The sequence below is a fragment of the Danio rerio genome, chromosome 24 (assembly GCF_052040795.2).
Source record: "Danio rerio strain M-AB ecotype USA chromosome 24, GRCz13ab, whole genome shotgun sequence".
Lineage (NCBI taxonomy): Eukaryota > Metazoa > Chordata > Actinopteri > Cypriniformes > Danionidae > Danio > Danio rerio.
Window position 1 is genome coordinate 2,246,189 of NC_141044.1, and position 18,994 is coordinate 2,265,182.

Consider the following 18,994-nt stretch of genomic DNA (forward strand, 5'->3'; position numbering starts at 1 on the left):
TCATTAATGAGAGTTCAAACACTGAAGAGCAAATTCATCGATGCGTAGCTCTACCAATCCTGAACCATGCGAGGCAGTGGCGACAGCGGAGAGGGAAAAAAAACTTCACCTGATGGGAGTGAAGAAAAAAAACCTTGAGGGAACCAGACTCAGTTGGGCATGACCATTTTAATTTCTCCGCTGGCCAAAAGTCTTGTGCAGAACTTCATTCGCCGTGGTTTAGGCTGGAAGATGGCCTCAGCGAAGACTCGTCTGTCCCTGGAGCGTCGCTGGAATCAGACTCATGTTCTCCACTCCCCACGACCATCAGCGCAGCAGCAGCTCAGGATATGGCCTGGTCCCGGATATGGAATCCTTGGGATCATCACGTCGCTGGTCTTGGATCCAATCAGTGACTCCGCATAATCTGAGGACCTATCATACATGTGCACCCAAACTCGTTCATCTCTAAATAAGGAGGCGTTTTGAGGCGCATTACTGGCGCGTTGCTATTTTGAGAAACTACAATAGACTGTTTAAAAGATCAGCTTAGAGGAGGTCTAAAGTCCAGCGCAGAGAGAGTTAGTTTAGACCATATGGGGCACAGCATGGGTATTTGGAAATAACTTTTTGAGCACACTTCTTTATTATTGTTCATTTATTCGATTGCTGGAAATTAGAACTGAATTTAGAAATAGTTTTGACGCAAATCTTTGCATTTAATAAACAAAATTAATTATTTATAGGCTAATTGATGTCTGTGTGTGCAACATGTTTCCCTATTTACGAGAGTAAAAGTGAAAGTAAAGGATGAGGAGGCTTATCTCTCATTCTCGCGCCGCAGATTTAACTGTTTTCCACTTACAAAGTCCGTCAAGTAAATAGCATATGAGCTTATGGCGCGACGCTACTGGCTCTTAAAAGGAATAGGAGACGACACTCTTGATTGGTTTATTCTCAAAACACAACTATAACTCATTGAGAGAATAGACTCAACCCTGTTAGACCATGCGCCACGGCGCAAAGTGGATTTTTCCATCCTTAAAATAGCAAAAGTGGATTCAGACACATCCTTAATGCTTTTGCGCCTTGCGCTTTGCAAATGGATCGTCAAAATAGAGCCCTATATTTGTGTCCTCAGAGGCACTTTTAAAAAAAAAACCTTCCCAAACTAAAACAGTAAAAGTTGCTAAATAATTTGGTTTACATTCTCAGTTTAGCTATCTTTGGAAAGATGAGGCTTTGGGCTTTACTATGCACCATGTAGAGTTTAAAATGCTCAAAACAAACAAAGTTATTAAAGCTCTAAGAGTCTTCAGTCGAGTTCTCTTTTCACACTGAAATTCAAATGAGAGAGAGAGAGAGAGAGTGATCGACGTTTCTCAGTAATATTAAAGCAGATTTCGGACTCACCCTGTCTTTATCATCAGCTACATCACACAGCACATCATCCAGGTCCAAAATGCCTCCGTCTCCGTGTTCTAGCCGATGAACCTGTATCCAGTAGCCCGGGTCCTGAAACAGACGGAGAGACCGAGTACATTCAGACTGTTTTTAAGTGAAATCTGATACATTAATTCATTGTACTTCAGATTAATCCCTTATTTATCAGGGGTCACCACAGCGGAATGAACCACCAACTATTCCGCATATGTTTTACACAGAGGATGCCCTTCCAGCCACAATCCAGTACTGGGAAACACCCATACACACTCATTTAAACACACACTCATACACTACAGCCAATTTTGTTTACCCAATTCAAACTCCAAACAATGCCAACTGGCCCAGCGGGGACTCGAACCAGTGGCCTTCTTGCTGTGAGGTGCTTACCTCTGAGGCACCAGTGAAATGTGATCCAGGACAACAAATACAGTCATAAGGGTCAGTTTTTAATTCATTAATTATATGAAACCTGAACAACTTTCCACCAATGTAAGGTTTATTAGAAAAACTCAACAACATTTGGACCAGATACAATATTCAAAAATATGCAAATTGAGGATTTAAAAACATCTAAATATTGAGAAAAATCACTCAATATAGATGTATTTACTGAAGGACATTTACAAATATGCATGTCGGATGAATTACAGGGGTGAGTGGATGAATGGGTGGATAAATGGGTTTATGTGTGGGTGGAAAGATGGATGAACGTGTAGATGAATGGATGTTTATGGATAGATTGATGTGTAGGTGCATGAGGTATGGATGGGTGGGTGTGTGAATGGATGTGAGGATGGGTGGGTGTGTGTGTGTGTGAATGGATGGATAGATGGATGGATGGATGGATGGATGGATGGATGGATGGATGGAAGTGTAAGGGGATGGAAGGGTGGATAAATGGATGGATGTTTGGGAAGATGGGTTGACAATGATAGATGTGTGGATGGATGGATGGATGGATGGAGGATGTGATTATGGATGATGGATGGATGTAAGTGTAAACAGATGAATGGGTGGATAAGCAGATGGATGTATGAGTGGACGGTAGATTGTCGATGTGTCGATGGATCTAAGGATGAATGGATGAATGTGTAAATGGATGGATGGTTTATGGATGATGAATGCGTGTATGGATGAATGGTTGGATGAACAGATGGGTGGATGGATGACTAGATGGATGGCATAATGAATGTTGGATGGATGTAAGTGTAAGTACATGGAAGGGTGGATAAATGGATGGACCTATGGGTGGATGGAATTATGCATGATCGATGTGTGGATGGATTTATGGATGGATGGATGGATGGATGGACAAATGTGTAGATGGATGGATGAATATACAGATATTATGGGGTTTCTTTTAGCTTTAACTCCTATGTTCAGAAAAATCATCAGTCAGACAAATCTGAAGGAGTTTGAGTCTTAGAAAAGTCAGACATTTTTATAAAGAAGAAGAAATAGCAACATCATTAGCATGACAAAACAAATTAGGACGGTAGGGAATAATGAAAGGATCATTACAACAGCAGTAGCCGTTTATGTCAGATCTCTGACTGAACTAAACATGATGATCAGCCAGTGAATGTAATGTCTCTCAGTCTCGGCTCATCTGAAGTGCTGTAATCTCATATTTGGGCAGAGCTGATCGGCCCACATCAGCTTGGCATCACACACTCTGGCAGAGCTTCAAAGCCTGCTGACGAACAAGATGAAAACAGGGAAAAGCGGGGTCGCATCAGAGCAGAGCCAAACGCTTGCCAGTGTATGTGGGCCATCTGACCAGAGTAAAGAGCGGTTTACATCTCTCACTGCACTGTTCATGCCTAATCTGACGCATTTTCAAGTAAAACAGGATTTTCAATCAGAAAAAAGGGTCACGCACAAAATCTTTTACACTTGAGTAACTTATCAGATCAGGAATAGTCTCCTCAATATGTCAAATGTTTTGGGCGCCTTGTGACATCAGACAGAAACTCTTAGCATGCTTTTAACACTGCTAACATGTTTTAACATGGTATTAGCATGTTGCTAACATTAGGCTTTTTAACTTATATTACTTGTCTTTTACCATCAATGAAATCTTTTTTTAAGGTTAAGTTAATAAAGCAATTGCTTAAATTCTTGCTAAAATGTTGCTAGCTTGTTTTAGAAAGCAGCATATTTAACATAAATAATGCGCGACTAAGAAAATTATACAACGATCTTAGTTTGTTTTAACATGCTAATAATGCTGCTAACTTTTTAGCACATTGCTACCATTTTACTAATATGAATGGATGGTTGAGTGGGTGGGTGTAAGGATGGATTTATGGATGCATAGACGAATGGATGGATGGTTAAGTGGATGGTTGAGTGGAAGGATGGATGGATGGATGGATGGATGGATGAGTGAGTGGGTGGATGGATGGATGGTTGAGTGGAACGATGGATGGATGGTTAAGTGGGTGGGTAGGTCTATGAATAGATTTATGGCTGGATATGTGGGTGGGTGGAGGGATGGATGGATGATTGAGTGGATAGGTAGGTGTATGGATGGATTTATGGATGGATGGGTGTATGGGTGGATTTGTGGGTGGTTGGATGGTTTCTGGATAAATGGTTGAGTGTAGTGGTTGTATGGTAGAGCGGGTGGATGAATTTATGGATGGATGTGTGGGTGGATGGATGGATGGATAAATGGATGGTTGGTTGGTTGACTGGCTGGTTGGTTGGGTGGGTGGGTGTATAAATGTATGTGTGTAAAAATGGATGTGTGGGAGGATGGATGGTTAATTGGGTGGCTGTATGGCTGTATGGATGTATGTATGTATGTGTGGGTGGATGGATAGATGGATGGGTGGGTGTATGGATGGATAGATGGATGCATGAGTGGGTGGGTGGGTGTATGGATAGATTTATGGATGGATGGATGTGTGGGTGAATTGATTGATAGATGTGTGGGTGGATGGATAGATGGGTGGGAGGTTGGATAGGTGGATGGATGGCCAAACTTTTAAGGTTAAGTTTTTCATTAGCTTTTAGCTTAATGCTATGAAAGCTAAATAATTAAATTAAAAAAAAATTCAAAACTTCAACAAAAAAATCTTACAAACGATGTTACTATTCACAGACAGAACAGACTATTCATCCCCAAAATATTTTGTAATGAACCGAGAACAACACAAAGCCATTGAAACATGAAACTAATTAATTCCACTTAGCCTGATTAGACTAAGAGCAATACTGAAAGCAAAAACAATCATCCATCCTAATACTTCACCAACCGCAACATAATTCCGCTGAATCATAAGCCACAATCAGAGGAACACGACCCATCCAAAAGAACAACTCTGAAACAAATGTCAACAAGTTCATCCAAGCTTTAACAGAGTTAATCTGGAAGACATTTTCTGGCCACAAACCCAGAACAAGATTCAGCAAATATCTGAGCAGATCGGCTGCCGAGACGACACGCTTCTCCCACATCCAGGGACTCACATGCGGATTTAACATCAATGGAGTCGATAATCGCCAGAAAATGGATGGAGACGGGGGTGAAATGAGAAGGAGAGGCAGAAATTATTTATGAAGCAGGGTTTGTGTGATTTAAGACAGGAACTGTGTCCATGGAGAAAGGAAGACATTGTCCTATCACTGAGTGAGGGAGGAGTGATGAAAATGAAGGATGAACTTATTGAAGGGAAAATAAAAGGTCGAGCAGAAGATGTTGTCTGCTACCGAGAGAAAAGAGACAAATACTTCAGCCTGAATCTAAAATAGAGTAATCATGATCACACACACAATCATGCAAGCTGACAGTAGTTCCTTATGATGCTGAACACATGAACAGAGCTGTGGGATATCACATATTAACTCATGGCTGTCAGGATTGCTTGATTCTGATTGGTCAGTCATAACATTGCACAATATGTTTTTCCCAGATAACAACCGCTGAAACTAATAACAGCGGATCATCCGGGAACTACAAATCATCCTGACCATAAGTGAATACATTCACATCTATATTCATATTATTGACTGTTTGGCGCCACCTTGTGATTGAATAATGAACAAGTTAGTGTACGCTTCATTAGCCCATTTTAGTTTGTCAGCTTTGTCTTCAACTCAGGAATTAATATTAAGCCTCAGATCAATGCTTTGTGTCTTATTTTAACATTTTGTTTCAAGTAGCCATGTAATAAGTGGGATAAAGTAGATCCAGGGGGTTGTTTTTGCAGAATATATATATATATATATATATATATATATATATATATATATATATATATATATATATATATATATATATATATATATATATATATATATTGTCAGGAAACAGAACGGACACAAATGCAGGTCTCTCTCAAAAATTTATTCGTAGCAAAAATTACCCAAATGGGCTTAAGCACAGGGAGCAAAATTAAAAATCAAAGTTTCAACAAAAACTGCTCCGAAGAGGATAGAAATCTTACTGGGATCCTGAAGGGGGGCTCAAGAAAATGAAATAAACAAAATAAAACGAAAACAAAATTCAAGATCAATCAGAAGAAAGAGCTCCAAAACAGTCAACAAAACCACTTCGTAGAGGGGAAAAAAGTCTATCAGGGTGTAGTTTCAAGTTTACTCAGCAGGGGGCGATACGGCAGTAAACTGGATCCGGCGGGCGGCAGAGCTGAGAGGGAGAAGAAGAGTGGGACAGGTGACGGACAGGAATACCGATCCCAGAGATCGGAGACAATTGGCCAACCACGGTAGATAAACAAAACAGAAACAGGTCCTGGAGATGACAGAGAGGGGTCAAAACAGCGACAAATAAATGGGATAACTAACCAGAAGACAGGCACGAAACCACAGGAACTGACTGGACTGGGCGAAACTGAGAGTATGCTGACTACAAACAAACAACAACGATCTGACAAATGACAACAAGCGGAGAGCGAACTAAATAGAGGGGAAATTACGGCAAGACAGGTGAGTGAAATTGGTTTAATTGAATAATAGGTATGAGTGGGAAGATGGGTGGAGACGGGTCAAAGAAAGCATGTGGCGAGAGAGCGATCAAAACACAACACGTGCTAGAATACATGTAAACAAATGCAAAACAGAAACAAACCCAGGTGACCAGAGGACCTGACATATACACACATATATATATATATATATATATATATATATATATATATATATATATATATATATATATATATGTATGTATGTATGTGTGTGTGTATATATATATATATACATACAGGGTGGGCCATTTACTGTATTTGCATACACCTTAATAAAATGGGAATGGTTGGTGATATTAACGTCCTGTTTGTGGCACATTAGTATATGTGAGGGGGCAAACTTTTCAAGATGGGTGGTGACTATGGTGGCCATTTTGAAGTCGACCATCTTAGATTCAACTTTTGTTATTTCAATAGGAAGAGGGTCATGTGACACATCAAACTTATATTAATTTCACAAGAAAAGCAATGGTGTGCTTGATTTTAACAGAACTTTATTCTTTCCTGAGTTATTTACAAGTTTCTGCCCACTTATAAAATGTGTTCAATGTGCTGCCCATTGTGTTGGATTGTCAATGCAGCCCTCCCCTCCCACTCTTCACACACTGATAGCAACACCGCAGGAGAAATGACAGCACAGGCTTCCAGTATCCATAGTTTCAGGTGCTGCACATCTTGTATCTCTACACCATAGACAGTTGCCTTGAGGTAACCCCAAAGATAAAAGTCTAAGGGGGTCAGATCAGGAGACGCCGAAATAAAACAGATAAGTCTTTCTCCAGAAGAAAAAATATTATAGGAAATACTGTGGAAAATTCCTGAATCTGTTCAACATCATTTGGCAAATATTTGAAAAGAAATAAACATTTGATTACAACTGTATGTCGCAGAATAACAAAATATCGCAAACTATTATCTATTTGCTCTATTTTTTTACTCCACACCGTCAAACCTACAGAACAAACAGGTCTTTGTTCACCACAAACGCATCAGCTTTCATCCGCTCACGTGCCTCAATAGGAGGCCGACGCTCTAGATTAGTGGTGATGGATTGTAATAACCTCCCACTGCAAGAATAGACGCTCCTCCAAAAGGAAGAATAGACAGGACGCTTCTGTCAACACGTCATTAATAACTCAATGAAGTAATACTGAATCACAGCGCTGAACAAATCCGGGCTTCACTACAGCAATAAGAGCAGCTCAGGACTCATCCATCTCCATCCAGAGGAGGAAAGACTGAAACGGTGTCCGCTGCCAAATGCAGAGTTGTGCAAATATTGCTTTTTCATGAACACGTCTCCTTTGATTTCAGTCATTCTCTCAGATGCAATCCTCAGTTGTGCAGCAGACATTTGCTGATTATCAAACAATTAAATTTATCGTGCTTTGAACGTGTAAAGCATTGATATCATACTTTGGCTATGCAATATTGCAAAAAATCTGAGAATGCAATATTTTTTTTCTGCAATATACAGTTGAAGTCAGAATTATTCGCAATCCAGAATCAGGAATTTTTCACAGTGTTTTTCTCTTTTTTTTGTATTTTTGTTTTTTCTTCTGGAGAAAGTCTTTTTTTATTATTATTATTTCGGCTAGAATAAAAGTATTTGTTAATTTTTTAAGGCCATTTTAAGGTCAATATTATTAGCCCCCTTAAGCAATTTTTGTTTTTGATTGTCTCCAGAACAAACCACTGTTATACAATGACTTGCCCAATTACCCTAACTTACCCAATTAACCTAGTTAAGCCTTTAAGGTTGCGTTTACACTGCAGATCTTGATGGTCAATTCCGATTTTGTGACTGTATCAGATTTTTTGCTGATCTACCGGCTTACGCATGCGCAGCACATATGTCGAGCAGAAGCAGCACGCAGGCGTTTGCCTTTCACACCAACTGTGTCTGCAGCGCGCAGCTTAGTGGCAGCTGCTGCACAGATCACTCTATCTCTGTCTATTCTACCTAGTTCTCTCTCTCTCTCTCTCTCTCTCTCTCTCTCTCTCTCTCTATATATATATATATATATATATATATATATATATATATATATTAATGGTCACACTTTACAATAAGGTTTATTAGTTAATGTTAATTAATGCATTTACTAACATGAACAAACAATGAACAATACATCTACTACTGCATTTGTTGATGTTAGTTAACGTTAGTTAATGAAAATACAGTAGTTGATTGTTAGTTCATGTTAACTCATGGTGCATTAACTAATGTTAACAAGCACGGACTTGGATGTTAATAATGCATTAGTAAATGTTCAATTATGATTAATAAATGATGTGCGTGTGTTGTTCATGGTTAGTTCATGTTAGTACATGTATTAACTTATGAACCTTATTGTAAAGTGTTACTATATATATATATATATATATATATATATATATATATATATATATATATATATATATATATATATATATATATATATACACACACACACACTTTTTTTTACTTTTCAGGCCCCCGGCGACTTCCTCCTATGCTGTTTCCTTACCCTGCAAGTCTTTATCTTACAAATGATATAGATCATACAGTACCGTCTGCTTCTCAAGCTCTATGAGGAGTGTCATTTATGTCTGGTGCACTCAAAAGACAATCGCTTGTGAAATCATGTCATTTGTTTTTGATTGTCAGGAAGATGTAGGCCTAGTTATATTTATAATTATACAGTACAGTTATAATGATATTTATGCATGATCAAACTAGTGTGCAACTCACTAAGCAAAACTGATACTAATATTGTTTTACATTTGGTTTTGTGGTTCTGGCCTAAATAAATGTTTGTTGCAGTTTTTAATCGTTCATTTGACTGACTATATATAAGTCAGAGGATATTATTGATGCATTTATTGGGTAAAATTGCTACTTGTTTTTGGTCATTATCAATGCAGTTATTTAAATTGAGCGTGAGCAGCACGGCAAAAATAGACCCAGCGCTGAAACTATTGCGGCACTGCTGCTTCAGCGACGCTCACGCCTATGAAAGCTCTAATCTGTTTACATGCTTTAATATGAATGAACTATATTATAAACCTTAGTATTTGGCTGGAGTGCAGTGAGTGCACTATTCTGTGCTTCTGAATGCCTTTATTCAAATGTCGTGTTTCGTCTGGTGCAAAAGCCCATGCATAGAGAGCCTTTCTGAATGAATAAAATACGCTGTTTTCCATCAAGGCAACCCAAGGTGCCGAAATATAGTGAACAAGAATGTTCACTGAGCATGTTTCTGAAATATTTGCAAACATATTATGGTATTTCTATGCTTTTGAAGAGCCTAAAACGTACATACAGCACCTTTGAGCCCAATATCTTGAAATATATCTAGTCAATATTATGTGCTGTCATCACTGCAAAGATGAAAGAAATCAGTTATTAGTCATTAGTAATTAGTTATAAAAACTATCATATTTAGAAATATGGTGAAAAAATATAGAAGGGCTTCAACTGTATTTATAACAACATCTAGAATGATAAAAGCTTCAGCAATTAATCACAACAGGTAAATTACCAGACAGAAGCATTTTAAGGAGCCAGACAGACGCTCCATTGTCAAACCTTTGACTTTCTCCAGGGCGAACGGAGAGGAAGTGAATTCACAAAAGAGCAAAATGCTTAATGAAAGCGCAACAATGCTGAAGATCTTTACAAATCATTCCAGAACCAACCGCACACTTTATCTGTGTGAAATCGAGGTGGTTGGGCGACGTGTCATGACACTCTGGATGGCTGTAAAGCACCGACTGTATCAAAGAGCCATTGTGAGACGCACACCTGAGGCAAGAGACCTGCCGGGGAGACACTTTATCTTGGAGAACACTAAATATACCCTCCTCACGTCAACTTACATTTACTAGACAAACTGTTTAATGATCTGCATGGCAAAATGCATGGGAGAAAATTCTAAACTCGACAAATGGGGTCTAAAATTTAAAAAACAATAGAAAAATTAAAAATACAGATGAAGTCAGAGTTAATAGCTATCCTGAATATATTTTTCGCCCAATTTCTGTTAACGGAGAGCAGATTTTTGCCACACATTTCTAAACATAATAATTTTAATAACTCATTTCTAATAACTGATTTCTTTTATCTTTGCCATGATGACAGCACATAATATTTGACTACATTCAGCTTAAAGTGACATTTAAAAGCTTAAATAGGGTAATTAGGGTAAAGTTCGGGTAATTGGGCAAGTCATTGTATAACAGTGGTTTGTTCTGGAGACACTCTAAAACAAATATTGCTTAAGGGGGCTAATAATATTGACCTTAAAATGGTTTAGAAAAAACTTTTTAACTGCATATAGCCGAAAAATAAAAAAAACATTTAAGATTTTCTCCAGAAGAAAAAAATATTCTAGCATATTATATTTTAATTTCATAACATCATTTGGGAAATATTTGAAAAGTGTATATATAAGGTGCACATCATAAATGAGTATACCTCTTAAATCTCTTTTAAATGAATACTTTGATGCAATACAAAAATATTTATTAAAAAAATGTGTTCATATATAGCCCTAAACTGAATCTTTAAAATAACGTAAGATCAAGGTGCAGTAATTAGTCCACCCTAAGGAATGTATTATGGAAAAATAGTCATTAAAATTATGAGAAGTATAAAAAATATCATTTAGTTTAAATTTTTTAGTTTTTTTTTTGACAACACCTTATTTGAATTTAAATATTTTACCTATAAATACAAAAACAAACATTATTTATTTATTTGTTTATTTATTTGTTTATTTATTTGTTTATTTATTTGTTTATTTATTTAATTTTATTTATTTATTTTTATTTATTTATTTTTTTATTTAATTTTATTTATTTATTTATTTAATTTTATTTATTTTTATTAATCTATTTATTTATTTATTTAATTCACTGTTTTGCATTTATTTAAATAAAATTAAGTAAAACATAGTATTGTCAAACAATAATAATATCAATATTAGTTAGTAAAGATGCTCCAAATCTGTCTGTAATATTTTACTGTATATATAGCGCTAAGCATTGAGTACATTCTGAAAATGAATATTTCTCTCCACTTCTCAGTGTATTTTACTGCATTTAAACAAAACAGATTTATTAAACAGATATATATTTATTAGAATAATATTTTAGTCGCCAAACATATTTAGAAACTGAAAGATAATACAACTAAATTCAAGCTAAATATTGCAAGAATAAATTACACTGTTTTCTATTCCTCACAGACACAAACTCATTCCTGTCAAAAATTAAACACAGAGATCTCCGACATCACTTCCTCCACTGGAGATAACATCAGTTCAGCGCTGATCTCTGATATGATCTTTACAACACAAGACGTCTGCGAGCTGACTGAGTACAAGAAGACACTTGTTCTTGTTCAGTGTGTTTGCGCTGCTGTTTGTCTGAGTCAGAACTGAGCAAACAGCTGAACCAGTCTTTGACTTCACAGCAATAACGTATAATTTATTCAGCATTAATACAATATGGTTCAAAGTCAATGCAGTATTTACTATAAATTACTATAGTATTGTTTTCCGTGAACCAATCCTGAGAACTGTTGCTTTTCTGTCCTATACATTAGTTGTTCAACAAGTACGACTGCAGGTCTGTCTGAAGTCACTGTAATCTAAATGATTATTCATTATTAAGCACCAATAATTACTGTAAAAACCGTCAAACACACTCCGTTCGGTAACAAAAGAACTGGTTTTTAAACTTTAGATTAAAGAAACATCATGATGAGCACACAGGGCATGCTTTACACATCATCAAGCATAACTGATGGTATTAATTAATACTTCACAGGCGTAATTATTATTATTGTTGGCACCCTAATTAGGAGCAGAAAGTGTTTACGGTTGGTTTGTCTTTAAATCTTTCGCCACAAGACTGCGACAACATCAGCTTCTGCGATGCAAACTTCAGACAGCGATGATAGGCATATATTTCCAGAGGGCGAGCGCTCATTAATAGCCGTTGAGTGTGCGTGTTAAGGCTTGCCTGAGAGAGCGCATGATGAAGTGACAATGCTGGCGCAAAAGAAAGAAAAGCAGGAAAATAAAGACACGGGTCTGAAGGGACAGAAGACGAACACTTCTCTGTTTCTGGCGAGTCGTGACATGTAATCTGTACTGTGAAATTAGATGTCAATCTGACTGTACATTCACACTGTACATCTCTGAGCAGAAGAGCTCAATGGAGAGATTTAGGAGAACGGCGTGGCCTTCAGAAACTGTCATGAGCTCATCGCTCAGTCTTTTCTTCAGCTCACACTTGAATAGACGATAAAAATCAATCAATTCTGACAGAAAAGCATAGTGATGAAGTTAACATGAGGGTGACCTGCACGCAGCAGTGGATTATGTCTAGAAACTGAGTTAGAAGTGAACTTTTAAGCATTTTTCACTGCATCAAAGGAGCTATACTTTAAAACACAACTCTGAGCTCATGAAACTGGGCTTCGCTAGAAGAGTACAACTGAAAAGAAGAAAACCACGGTTGTCCAATAATTTGCCTAAATAACCTAGCATGCAAACTGCACTTTAAGTGGAATACTATAACATAGACATAAGAAATTAGTTACTTTAATAAACACACTTTCAAGAATTAATTTAGGAAGTGTTGAAAAAAACAAAAGACAAAGAAAAAGACAAACCAAAGACAAGCAAAACTACACAAAACAAAAGTAAAATAAATAAATAACTAAATAAATAACTAACTAAATAAATAAATAAATAAATAAACAAGAACCAAACCAAAAACAGGCAAAAATTTACAAAACAAAAGTCAAGAAAAACAAACAAAAGTCACACTGAATATAAATTAATGAATAAATAAATAAATAAATAAATAAATAAATAAATAAATAAATAAATAAATAAATAAATAAATAAATAAATAAATAAAAACAAGAACCAACCAAATACAGGCAAAACTAGACAAAATAAAAGTCAAGCAAAGCAAACAAAAAATACACATAAATAATAAATAAATAAATAAATAAATAAATAAATAAATAAATAAATAAATAAATAAATAAAAACAAGAACCAACCAAATACAGGCAAAACTAGACAAAATAAAAGTCAAGCAAAGCAAACAAAAAATACACATAAATAAATAAATAAATAAATAAATAAATAAATAAATAAATAAATAAAAGAACGAAGGCAAAAACAGACAAAACTAGACAAAAAAAAGTCAAGCAAAACAAACAAAAATTACACATAAATAAATAAATAAATAAATAAATAAATAAATAAATAAATAAATAAATAAATAAATAAAAACAAGAACCAAACCAAATACAGGCAAAACTAGACTAAACAAAAGTCAAGCAAAACAAACAAAAATTACAAATAAATAAATAAATAAATAAATAAATACAAGAACGAAAGCAAAAACAGGCAAAACTAGACGAAACAAAAGTCAAGCAAAACAAACAAAAATTTGACATAAGTAAATAAATAAATAAATAAATAAATAAATAAATAAAAACAAGAACCAACCCAAATACAGGCAAAACTAGACTAAACAAAAGTCAAGCAAAACAAACAAAAATTTGACATAAGTAAATAAATAAATAAAGACAAAAAGAGAAAGACAAAGAAATTTAATAGATATAAACAAAACAAAAAGTCACACTGTACACAAACAACATTTCAGCTGAATGTGTTGAATCTGGATGATCGTCTTGCACTGAAGACTTATAAAAACAGAGCTCTGAGCTCATGAATCTGGGCTTCGCTACAGAAGAGTTCATGGAGGACAGCAGAGAAGATGTAGGAGAGGGAAATGGCAATTAGATCCTGAAGTTTATGAGGAATGAATGGAGAGGAGGAAAGCTGTTGAGGTAAGCCTTGGGTTTTAGCCTCGCTCTACAGGGTGTTTGCCAAAGGCTCCAGCCAAAATCACACTGGCTGAACGGAGAATCAGAAAAGCAGCATCAGAGCCACTGCAAACACAGCCGTCATCAAGTATCTGCCACAACACGGCATGAGCACATATGAACAGTTCATCTCTGAGAGAAAAAAACACTGGAACTGGTCACATGAGTGTCCTGAAGTGGCCTGCATACAGTTGATTTACTTTTAGTTTTAATTAAATGTAAAAAAAAAAATGCAGATGATGATAATAATTATTGTAATTACACTTTTAAATTCAAATAAAACAATAAATAAATAAATAATTAAATTTAATAATAATAATAACTATTTGGTGTTATTGTTATTCTGTTATTATTATTATTATTATTATTATTATTATTATTATTATTATTATTATTAATAATACAAATAATAATAATAATAATAATAATGGTAGTAATTGTTGCAGTATAAATAATAATAATAATAATAATAATAATAATGGTAGTAATTGTTGCAGTATAAATAATAATAATAAGATTAATAATAATAATAATAATAATAATAATAATAATAATAATAATAATGGTAGTAATTGTTGCAGTATAAATAATAATAATAATAATAATAATAATAATAATAATAATAATGGTAGTAATTGTTGCAGTATAAATAATAATAATAATAATAATAATAATAATAATAATAATAATAATAATAATAATAATGGTAGTTATTGTTGTAATATAAATGTTAATATAATAATAAAAATAGCAGTAATTCTTTCTTTTTTTCTTTGGTGTAATTACTGAATACAAATCTGAAAATTACTAATTAATTAGCATTTAATCTAGTATTAACTGAGTAATACTGAATATTAATATGTCTATTGGGATGAATCAATAGATAGCTTCCTCTTGGGATCTCCAGACCTTCTTCAGGTGCTAAATCATGACACCTTACAGTCTCTTTAGCCCACTGCCCACAGGTGTTAACACACTGCTAAGATGAAACATGTTGCTAAGATACAAGCATTGGTATTAAAGACGGATTCAGACTTTTTTTGTGTCCCGAGAGAGTTTACTGTGTAATGCTGATGTCATGCTTTAATAATAACTGTGTGTGAGAAAGACAACATCCCTGAGTCTTTAACACTGAATGAGCCTGTAAAAAGACGTGATTAAAGCAGGAAGAGCATTACAGATGATGTGTCTGCCTGTGGTCGGGTACAACTGTGGCGTTTAGGAAATACACAAAAATAAGAAAGAAGATTATTATTTTTTATTATTATTATTTTATCTTATTTTATCTATTTTAATTATATATAATAATAATTATTATTATTGTTATTTAGTATTATGATCATGATTAATATGATTATGATGATGATGATGATTATGATTATTTACATTTTTTATTTATGTATTTATATAATTATTTATTTGTAATTATTATTTTATTATATTATTTATGCATTTATATAAAAATTATTATTAGTATTATTAATTAATTAATTGTTATTTTGTTTATTTTATTGTTTATATTTATTATTATTATTATTATTATTATTATTATTTTATTTATTTGTGTATTTATATAATAATTATTATTATTTAGAATTATTATTATGATTATTATGATTATGGTTGTTATTATTATTTATTTATTGTTTTAATTGTTTTATATTTATGTTTTTATATATTTTTATAATTATTATAATATATTTGATTAATTAATAATTTGTTAATTTATTATTTATTATTATTAATAATATTATTATTTAAAATATATAAGTTCAGTGTTTTGTAATCATTATTGTATGTAAATAAATAAATTGAAATGAATAAATGAGTGGCTGTTCAGACAGATTGATGAAAGAGAAGAGGAGCATAAATCGGTGCTCCTATCAATAATAATAATAATAATAATAATAATAATAATAGTGCTAAAAAATAAAATCTAAACAAAAACTAAATTAAAAGAAAACAAAGTTAAACAAAAACTAAGCCAAAAGAAGAAAAATATCACCAAACAAAAATAAATAACACACAGGAATCTACAACAAAGCAAAAAAAGCTAACAAAAAGAAACAAAGATAAACAAACACCAAGCCAACATAACACCAAACAAAAGAAAAAAACACAACAATCTACGCCAAAGTGAATAAAAAGTAAATAAAGGCCAACTCGACGCCAGCACATTGTAACTAATTGCTTCATTCATGGTCTGCTTCCAGAAGTGTGCGGTCGATTAACACAATTAATGTCTTCTGCCGTGTTTATTTAGCTCTGTCTGCTAATATTAACTGTGCTCTGGGCACTCGGCCAGGACTGATCTGTGTTAAACAGCAGGAGCTCCATTCACTGTTCTGGACAAACACAACACTGACAAAACTGACCCTGAGTCTGAAGAACAGATTGAGGAAAGATGAGGAGAATCAATGCATTGTGTGGGAAAACTGTCAATCTGCAGACGACGAGTAAACAGCATATAACTATACAGCTAAGTTTTAAGTCCCCTGTGAAATGTTTTTTTTGTTCCTTTTTCAAATATTTCCTAGTGCAAGTCGGCCTGTCACGGTCTCTATTTTTTGTTGTACGATATATTGCACGAAAATATTTTGTAATAATCAATATTTTTGCCATTCTATGCCAAAAAAAGCTAACAAAAAGAAACAAAGTTAAACAAAAAGCAAGCCAAAATAACAAAAATAGCACTAAACAAAAATAAACATCACAAAAAACACAAGTCTACACCAAAGCAAACAAAAATAAACAAAAGTTAAACAAAAACCAAGCCAAGATAACAAAAATAGCACCAAACTAAAAGAAACAGCACACAACAATCTGCACGAAAGCAAACAAGGAATAAACGAAAAGAAACAAGGTTAAACAAAAACCAAGCCAACATAACAAAAAAGCACAAATAACACCAAACATAAAGAAAAAACACACAACAATCTACACCAAAGCAAAAATCAAACAAAAATAAACAATAAAAAACCAAGCCAACATAACAAAAATAGCACTAATAACACAAAAAAGACAACAATCTACACCAAAGCAAACAAAAAGCAAACAAAAGTTAAACAAAAACCAAGACGAAAAAAAACAAAAATAGCATCAAACTAAAAGAAACAACACACATTAATCTACACCAAAGCAAAAAAGCAAACAAAAATAGACAAAAGTTAAACAAAAACCAAGCCAAGATAACAAAAATAGCACAAATAACATCAAACTAAAAGAAACAACACACAACAATCTACACCAAAGCAAAAAAGCAAACAAAAATAGACAAAAGTTAAACAAAAACCAAGCCAAGATAACAAAAATAGCACTAATAACACCAAACCAAAGAAACAACACACAACAATCTACGCCAAAGCAAAAAGCAAACAAAAATAGACAAAAGTTAAACAAAAACCAAGCCAAGATAACAAAAATAGCATTAATAACACCAAACAAAAAGAAACAACACACAACAATCTACGCCAAAGCAAAAAGCAAACAAAAATAAACAAGGTTAAACAAAAACCAAGCCAAGATAACACAACAAAAATATTTCCTATTTCAAGTCGGCCTGTCACGATATCTATTTTTTTGTTGTGTGATTTATTGCACCAAAATATATTGCGATAAACAATATTATTGCCATTTTATGCCACACATTATATAAAGTGGACGGTCTTCTTATGCTGGAGATACTGTTGCCCTAAAAAACTAAATTAAATAGTCATAAAAACACATTCAAAATACAAACATGCATATATCACAGGTATGTACAACAGAAAATATTGGTGGTTTTAAAACCTTGACTTTTGACATTGACTTTAAACATTGAAACCAGTTATCATCTCATGTCTAAAAGCAACCTAAAGCTGGAAACGCCTACTAGCGAGATCACAGCGAGAGGCAGATACAAAGTTGCTGCTAGTATAATTGAGGCCTTTCAGTGTAATATTATCATCTCTGGAAATCATTAGAAGCTGTGAGGTGCAGAGAGGAGACAGCAGATCGGTGTGGAAAAGCTGTCTGCGGTAATTTACCTCTACACTTACTGTAAACCCTGACCTCAGATTAATCATGATGACTGATGTGTTATTGTGTTCTCCCTGCATCTCAGTTTGCTTTAAAGAGACCATGTGATGCTATTTTAAAAGCTCTTGTTTTGTATATCAGGTGCACTGGGTTACAATATGATTTAATGTTCAAACATGTTGTACCTTGTATTGTATATGTTCATTATTGTAATATTTTTATTCTCAATCTGTCTTCAAAATCAAAAAGATCCACAATATTAATACATGTTAAGTCATCAAGACAAATAGACGAGACAAAAGCCAAACTAAAAAAGCAAATAACATCAAACAGCATAAAAACTAAAGAAAACACACAAACAACCTACAAGAATCATACAAGATGAAAATGAAAAATAAAAGAAAACAAAAACCAAGCAAAAATGACAAAACAACAAAATAAAAACAAAAAAACAAAAACAAAATGAAACAAAACAAAAACGAGACAAAACAAAACAAGTCAACACAAAACAAAAAAAACACAAACAAAAAAACAAAACAAATGAGAAGGGAAACAAAACAAAACAAAGCTAGAAAAAACGAGACAAAATGAAACAAAACAAAATAACAAAATTAGACAAAACAAAACAAAAATGAGATGAGACAAAACAAAACGAAACAAAA

At 33.9% G+C, this 18,994-nt stretch overlaps 1 protein-coding gene across 9 annotated transcripts in view; it reads right to left on the reverse strand.

The window, feature by feature from the left end:
* pard3aa (par-3 family cell polarity regulator alpha, a) overlaps positions 1-18,994 on the reverse strand; it is a 647,780-nt gene that overhangs the window by 578,150 nt on the left and 50,636 nt on the right. For all 9 annotated transcript variants that reach the window (XR_015524636.1, XR_015524633.1, XR_015524632.1 and 6 more), the window contains exon 2: positions 1,393-1,494. Coding sequence is in view for 4 of the 9 variants with exons in the window: in XM_087309010.1 (XP_087165136.1) it covers positions 1,393-1,494 (102 nt within the window). In the remaining 5 variants the exon portion in view is untranslated. The remainder of the gene's footprint in view (positions 1-1,392; positions 1,495-18,994) is intronic.